Genomic DNA, 13764 nt, shown 5'->3' on the forward strand with positions numbered 1-13764 from the left:
AATTTTATTAAACTATTAACCTGACTCACTTATTAGAAGAAGGGTTTGAACTGCAATTATGAGGAAGAGGCAGCTTTTTGTCAGTTTGGGAAATACATCTTTTGATTACTCCCACCTTTCAAGGTCCCGTGTATGGACTTTTAACAGCAACATAGAAGCAGCCTGTTAAAACAACTGCTTTGTATCCAAATCACAGAAAAACCATTTAATCCCGAAGCAGAGTGTGGTGTAACCCAAACCAGTTGTATTTTTCAGACTAATAACCATTAGCACTTGAACACCTATTGTAGTAAACACTGCTTTAACGTTGAGCTACCCAGGGCAGCCTTCACAGCCGCGAACGCTACATCACCACCGGGAGAGGAAGCAGACTCTCAACTTTTCTTTCTCTTTCTTTTATTTATGCTTGGACTTCCAGCACTGCACATCAGATAGCCAGGGTCTTAATCTGTCCTATATCAGACTGTAAAAATACAACGCGCTTTCTCCGCTGTCCTCGCATCGACAAATCACAGTCACATCCCACAAACCCTTCACGTGAGCAGTTCCTTCCCTCTGGAAAAGCATCTCTCCTCTCAAGGATTTCAGCTAATGCTTCTGGCTTATAAAAGATTAAGTGCAATCAGTTACACTGAAGGTTTATAATGCGGCCCTTGATTGTATTTTCTGTGCACGCATTTACATCAGGCACACGAGTTATATAAAATAGTTTGGAGTACAAAAATATGGTTATAACATAGGAGTACCAAACAGCACAGAATTAGAACAGTTTTATTACCGTAATACCAATTTATATACAGACCCCAAATTAAGGATTTTTTTTTTATTTTTTTAATTCTAAGTATTCTTCCCAAATTGACAACTGTAGTGTACACTCTAAAAATTGCAAATTAACAACACAGTTCTATTTTAACCCCTACATTGTCTATGCAGTCTGCACCAATCCTCTCTCTTCCACACAAAAGTGTATTATAAATAATCTCACAAAATGTCACGTATGTTTTATTGCACATTGTACATGCCAATATTTAAAAGAAAGGCTCAAGCCTTTCACTTGATAACTACCTGTTTAAATAACTAGCATTTACTTGTGTTATGAATATTATTGCATTTTTCAGGCTCTAATCTTAACTCATAATTTAAAAGCAGAACAGAAAATATGCCTTGAACTTTATAGCTTCCATGAAAAAAAGAAAAAGCTTCTTTAATTCCTCTGATCTCTACTTTATAAAGTCATTAACAACATATGACCTAATTAACAACGCTGTTTCGAAATTTCTGCATGTTTTACTATAAAATTATGCATGTAGCTGCTTGTGCAATCATCTATTCCTTCTATTTTGCAGAATTAGATGTCTCTGTGCTGTACTGACGGGAAGGTTGAGTTACATAGGTCCTAGTGTGAGCTGCAGGAGTTGTTTTATCAGGCTCTGCTCTGCACAGGGGCAGGACAGGAGGAGCCTGTCAGACACCTTGGACAGCTTGGGATAAAAGGACACCGGGCACAAATGGCCACCCAGCATCAAGGCCGTGTATAATTCCTGTTAAGCAGATCTCTAGACTAAGGAATACGAGTAAGTTATCATTAATATGTGGGTTTATGATATGCTGCACTAAAATACGGCTGCTAAACAAAGAGGATGATTGGTTGTATGACAGATATGTGCCAGCTGGTAAAAATGCCTCACTGGATAAAAATCTGAAGTTTTGAAGGTTAAAACTCTGGCATGAACGAAAAGATGTCAAAGTCGATCGATCAAATGTTTTGCCAAGGGTTTCTAAAGCTATTAGCCATCAACAGCTCCAGAAAGGGATAAAAATAGCAAAACCAAACCACTAAAATTGCACAATTACAAAGAAACAAGTCCATGAAAGGGAGAGTCACCAGCTGCAGTTAAGGGACGGCCACTTCGAGAAGCCGATTGTTTTTTCGCTTGCAAGTTGGGATGTTGCCGTTTTTCTGGCTGCCTTGTATGAACTTCACACACACTTTGTCTTGTTTGAACTGGACCAGGAACCTAAGAGAGAGAACAGTGAAAATTTTAGTTAAGTGTGGAGAGGGGAAAAAAAAAAAAAAAAAAAAAAGAGACACATGAGAAGCAGAAGTCTTTTCCTGTTGGTTCTATGCATCACTCCAAAAGATGTCATTTTCAGCTCTCTTAATAAAAAAGAGTTGGGGAATAAATAAAAAAAGCCATAGGTTATGGTATGACTAGAATATCCTTCAGGTTGTATCTCTTAATTATTGCTTTTTGCCTATAACTGTGGACATTTTACGAGTTAGCTTGCTATCCCTTTAGGATAAAAAGCAGTTTGAAACAGAATTTGTCATGTACCAGAAATGCAGCAAAGACTATTTCCAACTACTTCACTGTCAGCTGAAAGGACTTTTCTGGTTTCTTGGGAGCTCAATTCTTCTGTAGCAACATCGGGAGTTCTCTTCTTCTGATTTATGCTTAATTTAGTACATCTGGTATTTTAGCAGCTCTCATATGTCTAATCCTTAGTTAGCCTTTATAGCCCCCTGCTCGTCAACTGGGAAAATTCACTTCCTGCCCAGCAATCTCCAAATTTAGACATTTTCTACAGTTCAGGGTAAATGAATCTGGATTTGACTCTTTGCTTTTTACTGGAAGGGAAATTTCACTGTGGAGAATTGCTTTTAAAAAAAACAAACACCACAAGAAACCAACATGCTCCTGTGGAGCTTCAAACCTCTCACGGATCTGGATAGCGAGATTAAAAGCAAAAAGCAAGGCAGTGCTGCCTCTTGGCTCACATGCAGTGGCTGCTGACCTAAAAAGTCCTTTGTAATACAGCCGATTTTCCCTTTTAGCATCCTTAAAAAGTCCTCCAGCTGAGGCCAAAAACTTCAAAGAATTTGCTCTGCAGCCGGAAACCACAAATCAAGCTGACGGCAGAGCTCAGGGGAGGAAGTGGCCTCTGCTGCGCCGAGCTGCCCTTCGGTCCTGCTTTCCTGCTGCACAGCCCAGGCTCTCAGAGCTTGCTCAGCACTCCCAGCCATGCAGGCACCCCAAAAATGTGTGCAGCTCTTACAGCCATTGTCTCAGGAACGCTGCATTTTCCTACAGCCACTGTTCCAGTATTATGCGTGTGAACAGTGTGTCTCTTCCTAAATACAGCCCTTGAATGTGCCAACAGCATTCTTGTATCAGCTCTCTTCCCAAGAAGAAGAGCAGCCAAAAATAAGGCCACAGTTTCTCCTCAATCCCCAGTTGTGCTTGTGTCAAAACCCTAGCAGGGAGAAGACTCCTGCTGCTTCACCATCAACAGAGATGGGACTGCAAACAGCTTAAAATTATTTAGTCTGGATAAACTCAATAGCAATACACACATGAATGTTTTTAATCTGCAAGAGAAGAAACAAAAACCACATCCCAAAAAGCAAGACTCCCTTTTCTGAAAACAGAAAGCAGGCTGTTTTTCCAGACCTAAGGCAAGCAGGCAGTCCAGACTAGTGCAATGCATGCTTTAAGTTTGCTTTAGTAGTTTATTCCTTTGTAGCCCCCCCTGCCCCCTTAAACTAGAAACTTACTGGGGATAGCCACACTCTTTTAGAGACTAAAGAACACACACTCTTGAGCAAATTAAATGACATCTGGTAACAGAACAAAGGAATATGGCAGATTTTATTTTCAAGGGAAGAGCAAAATTAGCCTTTTAATAAATCCTCAAATCTGAACAGCTACAAACTGTACTACCATGACTCTAGAACACATGCAGTATGGTACAGCCAGATTAAAAGGTTCAATTTTTTGCCTACAGGAAATTTACTTCACCATTGTTAAAGAGTTCCAAATTTTCTTCTTTATTCAAAGTGCATACACCCACCAAATCAACATTACTGAAAAGAGGGGCCACTTCACAGAACAAAAGTGGCACATGACAAAGGTGGACTAAGTGGGAGACTCTTGCCCAGCAAACTTTAGTTCTCACACACACACATACAAACACCTTTATTCCATAGCTAAAAACACCACAAGGGCAGTCCTTATTTAAGGCCAAAATATGAAACTGTACCAAGCAGAAAGAAATACTATTTTGAGATGCAAACTTTTTATCAAAGAAAGCTTTTTAACAACCAAAACCCCCCAAACAACAATAGGTTGTTACACCTTCCAAAAGAGAAGATACAGCTTCATAAAGCTACATTGGATTAGGGAGGGGTTTTGTATTCTTATTTTGGGTTGTTTTAAGAAGAACTTGGCACCTAGTGTCCACTCCAATCTATAAATATCTCATAGCAATCTGTGAACTTTCAGTCACATGCAAAATTGTTCTCTCAAATGTAGTAGCTCTTGATTATTTCTACATCAGCAATTCCGCTTCACAGCCCTTTTTTAAACTACTTTAATAAAAGCATATGTTCTGTAATGATTTTCAGGGACATAAAAGCCAAAATTAATGTTTTAAATGAGTACACACTGAAAACTGGATCCTTCTTTGCAAGTATTCTGTCAAGAGAAAAGAAGCATTAGCTACACAAGTGTTTTGTTATTCTGACACTAGATACTTGACTTTTTAGCATGCTGCATTGGAGCAAATGTACTCTTAAGCAAATAAGAAACATACTCATCAGATATCTCAATGTTGAGCTTCTGTTTGGTTTGGCTGAGAGTAGTGCGGTAAAGTTTAGTGGCCATTTCAATAAGGTGATCGCTGCTGAGCAGGAAATCTCCTTTACTGGCGGCTTCTGAACCCTGAAACAGGAAGGAAAGCACTTAGGACTACCAAAACCTTGAGTATGATTAAATGGCAGCCAAGCAGGAGGGTTTACAAGGAGTCTTCTCTTCCCAGTTTAAGGAAACAACAATCTTTTGTCTTGTAAATTAAAAAGGGATTCCAGTGCAGAGTATAGGATAAAAATAGCATTTGCACCCAAATAATCTACAAATCAGGTGAAAAAGGTAAAAGAAAATCCCTTCTGGCCCTAAAGGAGGGTCATCTTCATTTTCCCACAAATCTGTACAGACAAAACCCTTGTCTGGATACACCACAGCAAGCTTCCAACACTTGCGGAAGGGAACGAAAGCCAATTACCAACACCAGGATTAGGATGATGGCAGTGAGTATGAAATGACACTGTATATAACAGTCTTCAAATTCATTTAGGCTAGAATACAGCTTAATGATTTTAGCAGAGCAATGGTTACAGTGCGCTGAGGCTAATGTAGCACTAAGTTCTTTAGAACTGAGTGACAAATTAACTGTGTCTCAACATGGACTTCTTGGCATCCCATAAAGGAGAGAGAAATATTCTACCAGTATATGTAAGGAAAACACTGGCACAAGATACCTGATCCGTATTACAAGTGGAAAACTGATCCTGAAGAGAATGCAGTGAAACATGAAGTCTGATTTTCACAGTTAAATGATCATTCATAATACAATAAATGGTTCTCATTTGGCTTCAGTAGCTTTAAATCAAAGTTTTTTTCAGCTATGGCAAAGTTCAATAAATTTCCAAGCCTACAAGCTAACCCATATGGGTTAATGCTACGAGATAATTAACAAATAGGTTTTACATCACTGCACATAAAACAGTCATATTATTGTGTGATGGAGTGGTAACCAACCTCCTTGAGGTGCACTGCAAAGAATCCATCATTTTGGGAGCTCATGGACACTTTGGTAACATCTCCCAGTGGGACCTCTGACTTGATAGTCCCAGACTTTTGATCCGCAAGAAGAACATTATTTTTGGTTAATAAGAAAATCCTGGATGCAGCCTGTGAAAATGCAAAAATGCAGATCATTGCCTACATGAGGAGAGAGCTGGTTTCCATCGAGCACCTACTGAACTCCAGGGAGTTCACAGAGTTAAAAAGCTTGGCCCACATTAGCAAATTTGATGTTCAGTAAGTAAAAGCTGCAGCTCAGTTAAAATCAGGTCAAATTTATTTATGTGTCTAATTATAGACTGAGAAGCTTAGCTCATTTTGCCACATATGCTTAGGTATAAACAGCTCCTTTAATTACTGGCTTACAGCTGTAAAATTCAGAAAGTGAAACTCTGAAACTATGCAAATCAGGATAACCTCATTTCTCATGCTCTTTAAATCTGCAGGAAAATCACCACACACTTAAGTTTCTATATAGATCATTATTCACCAAAACTATGATGCAGAGCAACACAAATCACATAAGTAGTTTTCAGAATTATGTTCTCCTCCCTTTATCTATTGGAATTACCCTTTAGGAGGATAAGCACTCATATTTTCAAAAGACAAATATTTTTAAAGCATGAAATGGGTGTTCTTAAATTTGTCTTCAAAAATAGTAAGAAAGAGAAATGACAACTTAATCCACGTACAGATGTTTTTTTTTTCTGTAAACTTTTAAGGAGTAAAATCTTTATTAGAATTCAGAAGTAGCTGCCTTAAGCACATGGAACCATAGTTCATTAATTTTTTTTATTTTTATTTTTTTTAATCTTGAGAGCTGTAGTCTATGCAAGTACAGGAAAGATATTGTCTTCATTTAATTAGTTTCTTCTAAACCAGAAAATTAACTTAGCATCAACAACGGGCAACCTAATTTCACTCCTACAAATGCATAAATGACATCTACATCTGAGAAGTTGAGATCTACTACTCCTAATATTTAGACAGATATGGTGAAAGCAATTAAATTTACTAATGCAGAATAATACTTCCTGTTTTAATAAGTATAATTTAAATGCAAAATGTGTTCTATGTTGGCAGAATAAAGAGGTACCCGCCATATTTAACGACTTTATTCAAATGATACAAGAAACTTGCCTCTTCATTCCAAAGAGCTTTGGAAGACAGGCAAACCTAGCAAGTATGCCACTCATAATTTTAAAAGATAATATAATGTAATAATCAGAAGCTTGACTGACAGTGTGAACTTTGAGAAGTTTTCTAAATACTTGAATAAAATATTCTCTAAATGTCTGTTTTCTTTAATTGGCAAATAGAAGATCTTAGCTGAGTACAGAGACTACATTTAGTTGTGACACAGTACAGCCTGTTACCAGTTGATGACATACCTTTTTTGTTTGGAAAAGTCACTGGAAACTACAAAACAAGATTTTAGTATGCAAATTTAAAAGAGATGTTTAAAATCACCAAGTTATATAAAACCAACATTCCAGTCTTGCCCCTAAAAATATGCATTATTTTAAAAGTCTTCAGACTATTATGAGCCCCACTTTCAATGTATTTATAACAAAAATGATCTACCCTTCTGGATAAATCAAATCCATGTGATTACCTTCCCATTGGCTCTATTGATCTTATTCACAACTTCTGCAATAATGATCTTTTCATCCACGGCATCTTTGAGTTTTTTGTACTTGGGGTTCTCGCTGATCTCCAAGTAAGCCCCTTGGAATGGCTGCCCAACACTGCCCGAAGGAAAGGCAAAGGAAACACCAGTTAAACATGAACCTCAGGGAAGAAGCCAACCTGACACCATCACAGGCTTCATGAGAAGATGCACCAAATATCATTTTTAGTGATGGTGAATGAAGATGAAGTTATCACCAAAGACAGAATAGGACGGGGTTTTTCCTTGCTCTGGAAGCATTTTCCAGTTAAAAGGGCCAAATTGCTTTGGATATCAGACACATGAACATCCTTGCACATGCAGTCAGCTGTGATTTGAAATCACCCAGTAAGAGTCTCTGTGAAAACAGAAAATAAGACCTAAGCAGGACTGACATGCTAGGCATGACACCTCATGACAGACATGAACTTGCCTTCAAGATCTGCTGTTGTTTGTGAAATATGTAGCAGCTCCTTGTCAAGATCTGCTGCACTTGCAAATTCCCCCATCTTTACACACCTCAGGGTGTTAAAATAAGGGCTTCACTGCAGGCCAAGAACTGATGAACAGTCTCTGCTTGCTTTTTTGGAAGTCACTTTAAAAATGATTTAACTATAGTCAAAGCATTAATGCAAAGCTTTGCCAAGACTGGAGCCCAAGAGAAACCAACACATTATGTGGAACAGCACTGCCTTTGCAATTGCATCTCTGGCACACAGAGAGATGGGAAAGAAGAGGAAGGGTACTGGGATTTTAGTAACCACAAGTCCCTCTCTCTCCTTAAATAATTATACTACAGACAGAAAATTAGCCACATCCTATGAACCATTATCATACTAATTAATCAGAAACTTTATACAGTAATTTTCTCTACCCTTAGGCCGATTAAAAAAAAACCCCAACAAACAGAGCTAATCAGCTCTGAATACCAGACAAAAAGAGATGGAAATGTCTGTAAATGAATGCAGGGTAGGGAAAGCATTCCAACTTTCCACCATATTGAAGCTTTGGGGTTTTTATTAATTAGTATTATGAAACAATGGTCATCAAAACCCTGTGGATTTCATCCCTGATCAAACAATACCAAGTTATACCTAAAACTGAAATGAATCAACAGTTCCTCTGTCACGTGTACCACTTTAAGAATGTCTTGGATAAAAATGACTCGTATGTATATATGTGTATATATTTTGCTGTATGTTATTTCATTGTTCAGCCTTGGTGTAAAAAGTCCCAAACCAGGGATATAAGCAGAATTCCTTCCTTTCCAAGAAGCTCTATGCTGAGCAGAAGCATACTGACTAAAACCTAAAAAAACCTGCTTGCTCATAGGAAAGTCCAAAGGCACCATCATTTTTTTTTCCCCCAGCAGCATAAAAAGACATCCCAAAGCAAATAAGGAACAAACCACAAGCCAGCATATATAGCCATTAAGTAAGTGATCTAGAGAAGGGCAAAAAAGAGAAATGTATACTGAGACCATTACAGGAAATGTCTCAATAAAAAAAATGACACGAAACAAAACCAAGGAAACACACAAACAACAGGCAGAGCTTTTCCATGCATGGAACTGTTCCCATAAATTCTTGCAGATTCCTGTTCTTCCCTCTGCTGAACCTTGCTTCTCATTCTATTTGTTCCTGCTCAGCTCAAACCACAGCTTCTAAGAGAAAACTCTCTCGAGATGGACGAGATGGTTGTTTTCAAGAAAAAACACAATTTATAAGCTCACATTCACAAAAAAAATGTAAGCCAATTTACTTCAAGTACATCCTATCTCTCTTTTGTCAGTTTTATTGAATACCAGAAGAAGTGTATTCCTTAAATAAAATTAGATACTACCGCACTTTCTTGAATAATGCTGGCTCTATAGATAGCAATGACAAGAATCTGTCAGTTTTAAAGAACTCAATAATCTGAGAAATCTGAGAAACGGAAAAACTTATTTGCAGAAATTTCACATTATTAAAGGAAAAAAAAAAAGAAACAAATATTCTAAAATAGAAATAGAAATTTCTATCAAGTATCTTTGCAGGAAACAGCCTGATGGGAATGAGGGGAAAGGGTGAAAGTTGTTCCCCTCTGCAAGCTCCCTAAACTTGTATGGTGTGGGCAGGTTGTGGGGGGTTAGAACAACAAACCACCATGGATTCTGGACAGAAGTTCTTGCTGTCACAGCACTGGAGGTTGTAGCAACATCTAGTTTGCTTCTAACTGAGGTCAGTTTTCAGGACAGGAAAGGCAAATGATGGAGGGATGTTGTCAAACAAGGAAAATGGACTTTCCTGCTTAAGATAAAATAGCAAAATCTTGTTTGGTTTCCCAAATCTATGTAAGGATATTGAATTTCTTGTACACTAAAAGCAGCAGTATCAGTCATTACCTGGCTGGATATAAAGCCTTCTTGTCCTTGAAAAGTTCACTTGCTTCCAGTTTCTCTTCATATATAAGCTTCTGCTGATCTGTGAACTGATCTCTGTACTTTTTACACTACAAAACAGAGTATATTAAACAAACCATAAAATTGTCTTTCCAAATCTCACAGCACCACCGACTAATGTTTGCTTATTGCTCAAGATGCACATTCTTTGTATGCTTCTGAAGTGATTCAGCTCCATCCTACGTGCCACTGATAACAAACAGGAGAGGTGTTTTGCTCCTCACCCATTCTAGATACTTTTGAATTACACCAGAAACAATATATAAAGCATCTCCAGTAAGCATGTTGCACTCGAAATGAGCTTAACCTCTGAGATACCATTCATTGGAAGAGTGCGCTAAAAAGGTTGACAGAAACATAAATACACTTCCACAGTTTTGGAAGTTAATGTAGGCAGAGAGAAAGAAAAAAAACGCAGCTGAGAGGGTGAGTTTTGCAGGCTCAGAAAGAAAAACTGTTCCTTGACAATCCCCAGAAAACACAGCCCACAAGATCAGTAAAACGTCCCATCAGCACTTGTACAGATTCTCGCCGTTCTCTCCGTCCAAAGATCCAAAACAAATTTCAGCTAACCACAGCTCATAAGTAAAAAATTCCACCCAGCACTTCCAGTGTTGTTCTGAGTCCTGGCCATGGACACAAGTATTACAAGCTATTAATTAACAGGCTGATGGCAGGAAGCAAACCTCTCTCCCTAGCCCCAGAAAGGAGTAGCCAGAATAGTTATATCCCTTGCAGGCCAAAGGCAATGATCAAAAAACATACTCCTTCCAAAGAAATAAAATTATCCTGGCTGGAATCAAAAGAAATACATGCTAAAAATAGACCCTTTGTGAACAAAACTGTTGAAAATCATGGGAAGTTCTGCACAGACTGGACCAGAATGTGTCCTACCCTCCACAAATGGAAAATCCTCTTTAGTTCCTTGTGAGTTGAATCCAAGAAAAGGTAAGGCCTCGCTGGCCAGTTTTTATCTATTGGTGATAAAGAAGGCATCTTATTCTTCATTTCCAAGAAGTATTTTTGCATCTGTGATAAAATTGAAGCAAGATGTTTTATTAATGTTCAAATATCAGAGTTATTGAAGTATGCAAGGAAAAGCAGATGCTCTGTGATTAAAAAGCACAGTTACCAAACTGCAACTCTCAGCTCTCATAAACCAGAATATGGATTTTTAAAGCCAGGTATATTGAGAAATGCAGATTTAGGTATCACAGAAATGTGCCCAATACCTCATACCATTCCTCCACCTTCAAACATTATCACTATCCTTTCTTTATATCAGAATATTAATTTGTCACTTCTCCGTGTGCTTGGACATTTCCTTACAAAGACTATCATAACACAACTGTTACATTTGATAGAAAATAAAAACTTAAAACACAGAAAGTGTGCATGTGCTTTGGACAGATATATACATACGAGTCTCTGAAGGGTAAATTCATAAATTTTTCTTCCAGCATTGGCTCTGAAGAATTTCCTGTATTCTCTACGGACCTGGAAAGTTAAACAAACCCACAAAATGAATATAAAGAATGAATTTGTTTGCAAAGGTTCTTTTTTAACAAACTCTATGGTAGGAAACATTAAAACAAGCATATGTACATGCAAAGGGTTCCCTGAAACAGGAACATCACCTGGTCACACTTAAATTACGTGAAGCAGACCATGGACCACGATGTCTGAAAGATATCTCAGCTGACCTGAGTGCAATTATTTGCAAACTTATCAAGGAGTTTGAAACACTTCCCTCCAAAAAAATGCAAATTATTCAAATATTGTTAAATTCACAGCATGAATCTATTTTCAATAGGCTTTTGCATAAAGCTGGACTGGAAAAAGTAAGGCATCAGCAGTGATGATACAATTTTCTTGTGTCTGAAGTGACAATGATTTGATGTTAATTACAGAGTTAACTGGTGAAATTTTCAGATTTTTCTCCTTTAAAATTCTTAATGCATGGAGTTTGATATAATAAAAAGGTTTTTTTTTTTTCAGAGCAGTCTTCTGCATGAAAAAATTCTTTTTACACAGGCAGCCTTCATTCCAAAAGAAAAATAAGATTTTGGTGCTTGGTAAGAGCAGAGAATCAACACAAAGGTTGCTTAATGTCAGAATACTTGATATTTGCTCCCAGAATTTATTTGAATGCCAATAAAATAAAAAATCAAGGGAGTGATCAAAACAATTTTTGCAGGTGATATTTTTAATACATACTTGGAAGCGCAAGTTTTAGAGTACTTGTTTTGCCTCTTGTATTTCTGTCAGTGCTAATTAGCATAGATCAAAATTCAGAAAAGGCAATTAGGGAGAGCACAACTGGTTTGCAGTTTTATGTGACACCCAGGCTCACCTCAAGTCAGCTGAAACATCCCCCAAATTTTTTTTGCAAACTCTGGCACAGCCGGCAACACACCTGTTATGGGTTTTGGGCAAAACCCAGGGAAAACATCGTGGCTTTGCATGATTTACCCCAGAGCAAAATTTAGTGGTTTTAGCTAATTCACTGTGTGTTGCTGGCTTCTCTGTAACCAGAATATAAAGGAAAACCCATAGAATAAAATCCCCTTCAACTTACAGAAAAAAAATTACCCTGGCACCACCTTCTGCCTCATAGTGATTCATGCATTTTAAGATAAACCAGCATTTGGAAAGCAAGAATCTGTCACCATTTGGGGACAAAAAACACCCCATAGGTAAACAGATTTTGCTTAATCACACATTAAGATGCATCAACAAAACTGGCAGCATTCAGCTGTTGTCATTCCATGCAAATTCAGCGCATTTTTCCCTTCTCACTTAATAAGAAAAAAATATCAGTGTCCTTATTCACTCATTTTCTGCAAGGCTTAGTGCTCTATAATTAAGAGTACATCCTTTATTAATTATTCAGGGATAGTAATTAACACACTCAAAGCCACTCCAACCACAATCATTCCAAAATCTCACTACAGACTCTCCTTAATGATCTTGCTTTATATTATTCTTTGCGAGCTGCAAGGTGTGCAAATTAATTTGGAAGGAAGGGACTAATAGGCACCCACGCATCCTATTGCTGCTGCAGGGAAGCTGCAAAGCAAGCACTGAGAAATGCAAGCTGCTCCAGAAAAGCCTAAATCCAGAAAGTACCACAAGTGCTATTAAAATCTACTTGGTATACAATTAAAAAAAAACCTCAAAAACTAAACAACAAAATCCTCACAACTTAATGGTTTAATCTCCATCATTTTTATCAGCTTTAATTCTTCAGCCTCACATGCCTTGGGTGAAAACACTTTGCCTTCAAACGACCTGTGGTAACAGTGAAAGATTGGAATGGCAGACTATATTCTTATTCAGAAAAATCTGTGTATTTCAGGTGAGATGGAAATTGGAAGAGTAGCTTACACTATTTTATGAACTCACTGAAAACCACACCACAGACTGCAGAAATGTATTCCTGCTGTAATGTGCATTAAAGGTTTTGGAGTCATCAGCTTGCATTTAAATGCTGCTGTTTGATATAAAACGGCCTCTAAGTTCTCAGGAAGGACATATCCTTGTTTTAAAATCATAAAAACAGACCTACTTTGGCAGTAGTACCTAAAGTGTGATTCTGATCTGCAGAATGACTTCTTAAAATGGCTTCTTTGCATTTTCCAGCTCTGGTTTCTGTGTATGTATTGTAATGGATTTTTTTTTTTTTTTTTTTTTAATACAAATGAACATGTATTATATATAACTTTATGTTTTTAACTGTTTTTCCCATTTCATCACTGTCAGGATAAGAACAAGAATATGAGAGCTGAACTTTACTCTGCATTATCAAGTGAATTGTTCCTTTCATACCTCTGTAGTCTACAATAATTACAACTATTAGCAGAAGTCACTCCCAGCCAAACCAAACAGATTCAGATTTACGCAGTTCTTCAGGACTGTGTCTGTAAAACTGTGTTATGTAAATCATTTGGGCACAGACCTGAAACATCTGAAGATGCCATTTTCATAGTCTATTTACAGAGCAGAACTCCATT

General features: G+C 37.6%; 1 protein-coding gene across 5 annotated transcripts in view; it reads right to left on the minus strand.

Moving 5' to 3' along the window:
* Positions 1 to 379: 379 nt before the first annotated feature.
* The window catches only part of MYO1B (myosin IB), a 105330-nt gene continuing 91945 nt past the window's right edge, over positions 380 to 13764 (minus strand). For all 5 annotated transcript variants that reach the window (XM_088058780.1, XM_088058778.1, XM_088058777.1 and 2 more), the window contains 7 exons: positions 11174 to 11248; positions 10646 to 10780; positions 9695 to 9801; positions 7258 to 7390; positions 5598 to 5750; positions 4594 to 4721; positions 380 to 2018 (listed from right to left, as the gene is read on the minus strand). In XM_088058780.1, coding sequence (XP_087914906.1) covers positions 1895 to 2018; positions 4594 to 4721; positions 5598 to 5750; positions 7258 to 7390; positions 9695 to 9801; positions 10646 to 10780; positions 11174 to 11248 — 855 coding nt within the window. In that variant the 3' untranslated portion in view covers positions 380 to 1894. The remainder of the gene's footprint in view (positions 2019 to 4593; positions 4722 to 5597; positions 5751 to 7257; positions 7391 to 9694; positions 9802 to 10645; positions 10781 to 11173; positions 11249 to 13764) is intronic.

Source organism: Pseudopodoces humilis, chromosome 8 (assembly GCF_049639895.1).
Source record: "Pseudopodoces humilis isolate 2021_Gansu_Grassland_sample_001 chromosome 8, ASM4963989v1, whole genome shotgun sequence".
Taxonomy (NCBI): Eukaryota; Metazoa; Chordata; class Aves; order Passeriformes; family Paridae; genus Pseudopodoces; species Pseudopodoces humilis.